This window comes from Astatotilapia calliptera, chromosome 8, assembly GCF_900246225.1.
Source record: "Astatotilapia calliptera chromosome 8, fAstCal1.2, whole genome shotgun sequence".
Lineage (NCBI taxonomy): Eukaryota > Metazoa > Chordata > Actinopteri > Cichliformes > Cichlidae > Astatotilapia > Astatotilapia calliptera.
In genome coordinates, this window is record NC_039309.1 from 2,512,649 (window position 1) to 2,522,021 (window position 9,373).

General features: G+C 44.5%; 1 protein-coding gene across 1 annotated transcript; it reads left to right on the forward strand.

The window, feature by feature from the left end:
- The first annotated feature begins 3,530 nt into the window (after positions 1–3,530).
- On the forward strand, positions 3,531–8,452 carry LOC113028236 (uncharacterized). The gene is made up of 2 exons (XM_026178348.1): positions 3,531–8,082; positions 8,327–8,452. The coding sequence occupies exon 1, from the start codon at positions 3,538–3,540 to the stop codon at positions 7,822–7,824; it is 4,287 nt and encodes a 1,428-aa protein (XP_026034133.1). The 5' UTR covers positions 3,531–3,537; the 3' UTR covers positions 7,825–8,082; positions 8,327–8,452.
- The last annotated feature ends 921 nt before the right edge of the window (positions 8,453–9,373 follow it).

Consider the following 9,373-nt stretch of genomic DNA (forward strand, 5'->3'; position numbering starts at 1 on the left):
TCGCTTTCCAGATCTACATATTCATATCCAAACATCCAACTATAACATCCTCCATTTAATTTTACTTACAAACACAATTATTTTAAGGCAGAAACACATTAATAGAAACACGAAGAGAAAAGTGAACATTCAAAGTTGTAATTTGACTCCGCTTCCTCTGATGGACTCCCTCTCTCTCTTCTCAGGCAGTATTCATAATCCAGGCTGACGTTTCTGTCATCTCCTCTCCCTCCTGCCTCGCGCTTCTATAATTAATCGCTGGTTGGTGGAGGTTACAGGAGCAGCGTCAGTCGGGGAGAAACAGGTAGAGGCCAGAGGGTCAAGTTATCACAGTGAGAAAAACACGGATCGTCTGTCAAAGGCGGAGACAGCTGAGAAAAGTGGGAGAGACGCAGAGTTCAGAGTGGCAGGGAGGAGGAGCGAGGTCAATAAACAGCGGATAAAAGGAAATTGGAAATGGCAGCAGCAGGAGTGGAAGGGTGGGATGTGAGGTACAAAGGAGGAGGTGGGAGTGGTGTCGGTGCAACGACAAACACTTTGTTTGTTATAGCTGCAGTTTGCAGATTTCTGCTAACATGTCACATGCAGGCAGTCATAACATGTTTCCATCTCAGGACGGCGTCTTCTGGTGAAAGTGGGCGTTGGCATCATTTCTCTTATGCACCAAAGTTATGTTACTTTCATTCTGTGAGGACACTGTTATGGCTCAAACATTCAGTATGACTCAGCAGATGCGTTTGTAAAAAGCCAGCTCACTCGTCATGTTCGGTGGCTGAGAAATAAAAGAACTGACTCAATGATAGGATGACAACCTCCTTGTGACAGGGATAAATCGCCTGTTGCACTGAATTTATTTGCTTTCAGAGATGAACTGCAGGTAGTTCTGGTGACCAACCAGAGGCTGAGCATGCAACATCTCCACCTGATCACCCAGGTCACCTGGTGGGAGGCAACCTGTCTCCAAACAATAGCAGTCTGACTCAGACCGAGTTCAATTACACTCTATTTTGCACGTAATTGCATTTCAGGTTTCAAATTTAGACAGATTGGCAACACTTCCAATCGATCTGAGTCAGTTGGTTGATGAGTGTGACTCATCTGCAAAACGTTTGCCAACTAAGACAAAAACACATCCCTGCAGTGTTAGAGCCTTGCACTGGTTCCCTGTGCACTACAGTCCTGTACGAAGTGGCACTGTTTGTGTTTAAAGCTTTAAATGATTTTGCACTTAAATATGTGGTGGATATGCTACATATAGTTAGTCATTTTAAGAGGTTATTTAATAGAATAAAGGATGAATATTGTGCCGATAGTGTTAGGGCAGCTGTCCCTTTAAGAGTTCTGATACCTGGTGACATCACAGGAAGCAGGAAGTAGTAAGGTTTAGTGAAGTTTGCACATGGCCAAGGAGACTGCCATGAATCCACATGCATCTGCCTTCAATCCTTCATCTTTTGGAGCATCGTCTGTATGTATATTGTTTATTTGATGCTTATCTGTAGTTCTGTGGTTGTATTTTGTGACATGAGGGAAGTTTAATGTGTAACTTTGATACGTTGTTGAAACCACATGTTTAGAGCACGGCTAATGCTTATTCTTGCAGCTAAAGTGCTACGCTATGTTGATTTAGATTATTGTAGACTTGTAGGTACAGTGTATATGTAAGATTTAAAGAATATACTGTAATTATAATTGTGTTATGTTTGTTTCAGTTTCACACTTTCTACATCATTAAACCTGTGGACAAAGAGTAATGGTCTTCAGAGTCTTGATGGAAGAAAAGTGTTGAACCTTGCTGCCGGTTCCTCTTCTGTGCAGTGTGAAGAGGGAAAGACAGTACAGTGAAAAGACGTTGAGTTACAGACAAGGTAACACAGTGCATGTGACAACAGCTACTGCTACCACGCTACATAGCCTCTACTCGCCTACATTATGGATTCAAAGCCATCGTCAGTGAAGACACGGTCTTATGCTTCTATGTCAACCACACGTTCTCATGGATCGGCTACCAGCACTGCAGCTGCAAGAGCTAGGGCTAATGCTGAAGCAGCAAAGGCACGTTTAGCGTTTGCAGAGCAAGAAATGAAGTTAAAAATGGAAAAGGCTCGTCTGGAAGCTTCTATAGAAATGCTGACCACAGAAAAGGAAACTGCTGCAGCTGTAGCAAAGGCAGAAGCTTTAGAAGCAGCGGCTGGCGTTAGTGAAGGAAAACACAGTTGTAAACTTCCTCTCATTGCAACATCAGTCGACTCTCTTGAGCGTGCAAAAGAGTATGTGGAGAAACAAGCCGAAGTATCAAGAGACATCCAGATGGCATCACAGGAGGATTTACCCTTGCAGGATGAGACACAGCAGCTGCTTCCTGAGGAACCTTTGCATAATACGGTGTGCATGCCCCGTCTCAATTCGCTGAGTGATGGTCCCCCCGACGCTGCTTTTACTGTCTTTGATACTCCACTACCTCCTCCACGTAAACAAAATAGCCTTAACCCCTTTGTCACATCAGATGTGAATCGCAACTCAGCTCAACAGACAGAGCACCACTACTACGGAGCACTCAAAGAAAATGATTATGAAGATTTTCTAAGGCCTTCATGCAGTGTAACTGCACATCAGCCACCCTGGAAGACCAACAGCGCCATGGAAGCTCTTCCCCATCACCCATATGGTAACTCTCAGCGGCCTAGTTACTCCACTGATCCACATGTGACAGACTTTGTCAGATTTCTAGCACGACGTGAGATCGTTACAAGTGGTCTACTACAATTTAACGATAGACCGGAAAACTACAGGGCCTGGCGACGTTCATTCCAGAATGCGGTGAGAGACTTGAATCTAACAAGTGATGAAGAAATGGATCTTCTTGTCAAATGGCTGGGAAGTGAATCAGCTGAGCATGCAAAGCGTATTAGGTCCATCCACATAAATCAACCAGCTAAAGGGCTGAGCATGATCTGGAACCGACTAGATGCTTCTTACGGTTCATCTGAAGCTATTGAGAAAGCTTTGTTCCAAAAACTGGATAGTTTCCCCAAAATTGGCAATAAAGACTACTCCAAGCTCCGGGACCTCAGTGATTTACTGATGGAACTAGATGCCGCCAAGGCCGAGGGAGATCTGCCTGGTCTTTTGTATCTTGATACCCCCAGAGGTGTAAATGCAATAGCCCAAAAATTACCATATGGTATACAAGAAAAATGGCTTTCTCATGGATCCAGTTACAAACAATCACATTGTGTAACATTCCCCCCATTCTCAGTGTTCGTTTCTTTCATCTACCAGCAAGCACAGATGAGGAATGATCCAAGTTTCAACTTTGTTTCTCAAACCGAGATGGTTAAAATGGAAAAACCTCCTTGGAAAAACAGTAGATAAAGGGAGATTTTAGTCAACAAAACAGAAGTGTCACCTGCTGCTCGCTCAGACAACAGAAACAAAAAGAACGTGGAGGATCCAGATAGGAGATGTCCTATACATAAGAAACCTCACACATCACAAAAGTGTCGTGCCTTTCGAGAGAAACACTTCGAAGAAAGAATGAACTTTCTCAGGGAGAATGGCATCTGTTTTAAGTGTTGCAACTCCTCAACGCACACCGCGAGGGAATGCCAAAGTATCATTAAGTGCACTGAATGCAACAGTGATAGACACTCATCTGCCCTACACCCAGGTCAGGCACCGTGGATAAAGAACATAAGCATGCCTTTGGAGCATGGCGGGGAGCCAGAACCCACACAAACTTCAGAAGTTACTGCTCAGTGTACCGAGATCTGTGGAGAGGACCGCACTGTTAAGAACTGCTCCAAGATCTGCCTGGCCAGAGTCTATCCTAAAGGAGAACGTGAAAAGGCCATAAAGGCCTATGTTATTATAGATGAGCAGAGTAATAGATCTTTGGCTCACTCAGATTTCTTTGAGAAGTTTGACTTGCAATGCCCTACTGCATCTTACACACTGAAGACATGCTCTGGTGTGACTGAGAACATGGGGAGGATAGCTTCAGGCTTCTGTATAGAGTCAATGGATTGTAAAACAGTTCAGCTACTACCAGGCCTGTTGGAGTGTAGTGAGATACCAGACAACAGAGCAGAGATTCCATCACCAAGTGCTGCTCTCCTCCATGATCATCTAAAACCAGTTGCTCACCTTATTCCAGAGTTTGAACCTGATGTTCCCATTATGCTCTTACTTGGACGTGACGTCATTAGACTTCATAAGGTTCACAAATACATCAATGGCCCCCCTGATGCCCCCTATGCTCAGAAACTTGAGTTGGGATGGGTGATTGTGGGCAATGTCTGTTTGGGACGTGTTCACAAGCCACGCAGTGTGAACACGTACTTCACCAATGCTCTTGAACAGTCTCGTCCTACTATTTTTGAACCATGTCCGAGTGTTCTCCAGGTTAAAGAGAGATATGGTCCCGAACATTCAAAGTGTGCCTATGATGTAGAAGATGGTGGGCTAGGCTGCATAGTGTTCCAGCTTACTCAAGAGGATAATAAACCAGCACCATCGTTTGAAGATCTGGCCTTTATGGCAATAATGAAACGAGAGCTCAAGAAGGATGCCAGTAACAGCTGGGTAGCTCCTTTGCCATTTAGGCAGCCAAGGCGACACCTCCCTGATAACAGACAGCAAGCTCTTAACCGCTTCAGCTCCCTCAAACGCAACTTAGCAAGGAAACCTGAGATGTCCCAACATTTCTTCTCATTCATGGGGAAAATATTCGAAAATGGTCATGCTGAAGTTGCTCCTCCTCTCACTCCAAACCAGGAACGATGGTATTTACCTATTTTTGGAGTGTACCACCCAAAGAAGCCTGGCAACATCCGTGTTGTTTTTGACTCAAGTGCACAGCATGAGGGAGTGTCTCTGAATGATGTTCTCTTGAAAGGACCTGACCTCAACAACCTACTTCTGGGAGTTCTGATGAGGTTTCGCAAGGATGCCATTGCAGTAACTGCAGACATCAAGCAGATGTTTCATTCCTTTCTTGTGAGAGAAGAAGATCGTAACTTCCTACGGTTCTTCTGGTTCAGAGACAACAGTCCTACACAGGATGTCATTGAGTACCGCATGACTGTACATGTGTTCGGTAATAGTCCTAGTCCAGCGGTTGCCATTTACTGCCTCAGGCAGTCCACGATGGATGGAGGACCACATCATGACCCCGAGGTGAAACAGTTTGTTTGCGATGACTTTTATGTCGATGATGCACTTAAATCTTTTTCAAGTGTAAAAAGTGCTGTCTGTCTGTTGAAGAAAACTCAGGATGTTCTGGCAAACTCCAACCTGAGGCTCCACAAAATCGCCTCTAACAACAAAGAGGTCATGGAGGCTTTCCCACCTGAAGATCGTGCAAATGACTTGAAGGATTTGGATCTGAGCTCAGATATTCTACCTGTACAGCGCAGCTTGGGACTAAATTGGAACTTGGAGTCCGACATGTTTGTTTTTAAAGTCAACAAAGAAGAGAAGCCTTTCACACGCCGAGGCATCCTATCAGTGGTAAATAGCGTGTATGACCCCTTGGGATTTGTGGCTCCCGTGACCATTCAAGGGAAGCACATTCTAAGAGAGCTCACACAACAAAGATGTGACTGGGATTCTCAGCTCCCTGAAGGGATGCAGGAACAATGGAAGTCTTGGCGGGATTCACTAAAAGACCTAAGTGGCGTGATGATCCCAAGAGCCTATACCAAAGCCTTTCTTTCAACAACAAAGACGAGAGAACTGTTTGTTTTTTCTGATGCATCAACAATGGCTATTGCAGCAGTTGCCTATCTCAGGGTGGTGGACGAAGCAGGGAATACTCATACTGGCTTTGTTATGGGTAAGGCGAAGTTGGCACCCAGACCTGAACACACAATCCCCAGACTTGAGCTTTGTGCAGCTGTACTTGCCGTGGAGTTAGCAGATTTCATATCATCAGAGCTTGACATGCGCATCGATGCTATCACCTTCTACACTGATAGCAAAGTAGTGCTCGGATACATAAATAACGAGACAAGACGCTTTTATGTGTATGTCAGCAATCGTATTGTCCGCATCAGAAGGTCCTCTCATCCTAAGCAGTGGAAGTACGTGTCTACAGGGGAAAATCCAGCAGACTGTGCGACAAGGTCTGTACCGGCTGCCTTTCTCTCAGATACCTCTTGGCTCACTGGACCTCCTTTTCTGACTGAGCCTATGCAAGATTCTCTAGAACCAGAATCCTTTGAGCTTGTGGATGCAAACATGGACGCTGAGATCCGCCCGCAAATCTCTACTTTGCAAACACAGGCTTCTCGCACACTACTTGGGTCCCACCGTTTCTCCAAATTTTCTTCCTGGCAAGCTTTGAAACGTGCCATTGCTAATCTCCTTCACATTGTGAACAGCTTTCACACACATAAGGTCAAAGGGACCATGCAATGCAAGGGGTGGCATTTCTGTCAGAAAGCAGGTACACCTGATCAACTCAGTTTATCAGAGCACGTCATTATTCAAACTGTGCAGGAAGAGGCATATGCTGAAGAGTTGGCCTGTCTCAAAAAGAATAAGGTGATCCCTCAAGGGAGTCCTCTTAGGACCCTGGATCCCTTCATTGACGCACACAAAGTCCTCAGAGTTGGTGGTCGGATAAGACATGGAGAGGTTCCTCATGAAGAAAAGAACCCTAAGATCATTCCTTGTAAGTACCATATTGCAACATTGCTGGTCAGACATTTCCATGAACAAACCCTGCACCAGGGACGCCACTTCACAGAGGGTGCCATCCGTGCAGCAGGCTACTGGATAATAGGTATGAAGCGATTGGTGAGCACTGTCATCCACCATTGTGTCACATGTCAAAAGCTCCGCGGCCTCCCTGAACAACAAAAGATGGCTGACCTGCCATCAGATCGCCTCTCTATGGAACCTCCATTTACCTACGTTGGACTGGACGTGTTTGGCCCATGGAGTGTTGTTGCACGGCGTACAAGAGGTGGTCTCGCCCATAGTAAGAGATGGGCAGTTATATTCACTTGTATGGCCGTTAGAGCAGTCCACATAGAGGTCATAGAATCTCTGGACACCTCATGCTTCATCAATGCCCTCAGGAGGTTTCTAGCTATTCGAGGTCCTGTGAAACAAATACGTTCGGACAGAGGCACAAACTTCGTGGGTGCGTCAACTGAACTAAAGATTCCATCCAATATTGATTCCACGTCTGTTGAGAAGTACCTAGCTGGAAAAGGTTGTGCATGGGTCTTTAATCCTCCACATGCGTCTCACATGGGTGGCGCATGGGAGAGGATGATAGGAATAGCCAAAAGAATCCTCGATTCAATGTTCCTGCATCTTGAGACATCAAACTTGACGCATGAGGTCCTTACTACGCTGATGGCAGAAGTGGTGGCAATTATCAATGCCAGGCCTCTCATACCAGTATCTACTGATCCAAGTGACCCAGTTCTACTAATCCCAGCCACTCTCTTAACTCAGAAGATGGGCACTCCATCAGCTCCACCTGAAGACTCCAATGTCAAAGATATGTGTAAACAACAATGGCGTCAGGTGCAGCATCTGGCCCAGACTTTCTGGAGCAAATGGAGACGACAGTATCTTTCTTCACTGCAGCCAAGAAGAAAGTGGCAGGACAGTCACCCCAATCTGGAGCCTGGGAGCATTGTACTTCTCAGAGATGAATGGCCTCTTGGAGTAATCACCCAAGTCTTCCCTAGCCAGGACAATAAGGTCCGCACAGCGGAGGTGAAGGTATCCAGGCAAGATGGGACAAAAGTATTTTTGAGACCTGTGTCGGAGCTCATTCTTCTGTTACATCCAGACAAAGACTGAACTGTTACTCTATATCTATATACATATATAACCATGTATAACCGTTCTGTATTGTGTGTTGGTTGTGGCATTCTAACATGCCAGGCGGGGAGTGTGCCGATAGTGTTAGGGCAGCTATCCCTTTAAGAGTTCTGATACCTGGTGACATCACAGGAAGCAGGAAGTAGTAAGGTTTAGTGAAGTTTGCACATGGCCAAGGAGACTGCCATGAATCCACATGCATCTGCCTTCAATCCTTCGTCTTTTGGAGCATCGTCTGTATGTATATTGTTTATTTGATGCTTATCTGTAGTTCTGTGGTTGTATTTTGTGACATGAGGGAAGTTTAATGTGTAACTTTGATACGTTGTTGAAACCACATGTTTAGAGCACGGCTAATGCTTATTCTTGCAGCTAAAGTGCTACGCTATGTTGATTTAGATTATTGTAGACTTGTAGGTACAGTGTATATGTAAGATTTAAAGAATATACTGTAATTATAATTGTGTTATGTTTGTTTCAGTTTCACACTTTCTACATCATTAAACCTGTGGACAAAGAGTAATGGTCTTCAGAGTCTTGATGGAAGAAAAGTGTTGAACCTTGCTGCCGGTTCCTCTTCTGTGCAGTGTGAAGAGGGAAAGACAGTACAAATATACATTCCAACTAACCATGTTTTACATATCTGGCCAAAAACCAGACACACGTGTAGTATGCCAAAAGTGAAAGACAACAGAAGTCGTTGGTGTTCAAACATCCACGATGTCCTATAACTAAACAACAGCTGGTTATAAGCTAACATTATGCCAGCTAATGTTAGACTCAAGTGTCCTAAAGATCACAGATTCCCTGTGATAAAGAGTTTGGTTATGTTCTGACATGATATGAGAGTTTATTCACTAAGTATTAAAAGACAACAATGTTAGATAAACTTCAAAGTCATTAATTGATGCAGGCTAGCAGCAGCTAACAGAGGCTAGCAGCAGCTAACAGAGACTAGCAGCAGCTTACCAAGAGAAAAGTTTAGGCTATGCTCGATAACTCACCGCAGTATCAATGTCACTGGACAGAAGTGAGCTTCAGTGACTCTTCGGCTCATATTAGACTCCTTTCCCAGTTTTACAGCCGTCCCCAGAGTAAATAAAGGAGGACATGTGTCACCCGGCATTGTCAGCTGAGGTAAACAGTAGCCTGACAGCCTTGCAGAGCTATGGAAAAACTTTGGATCCAGTCCAGAGTCACTTTGCTATTTAAGTGCACTTACTACAGATGAAGGCTTGTCAGGCACACTGGGGTGAAAAATGTAAAATACTGCAAAATGTGTAACTGACCATTAATGGAGCGGATCCATGTCTTATTTCCTGATTTAGTTGTGCTGATATTATTCAAACAGTAGGAGAAACCAGCAAGTACAGTCTGTATTTACTACCCTTGATCTTTCTTGACTGACTAAAACTTGTTTGTCCTATAGCAGTCACCGTAGTGAGGATTATTCACTTGAATTGGGAGGTCTTTCTGTCTGTCTTCATGCTGTTTTATTACTGCCTTTATGCACCAAAGTCTCTTTGAA

What these genes read in the sequence shown, in the direction of transcription:
- LOC113028236 (XM_026178348.1), top strand. Translation starts at nt 3,538, where the DNA reads ATGAACTTTCTCAGGGAGAATGGCATCTGTTTTAAGTGTTGCAACTCC.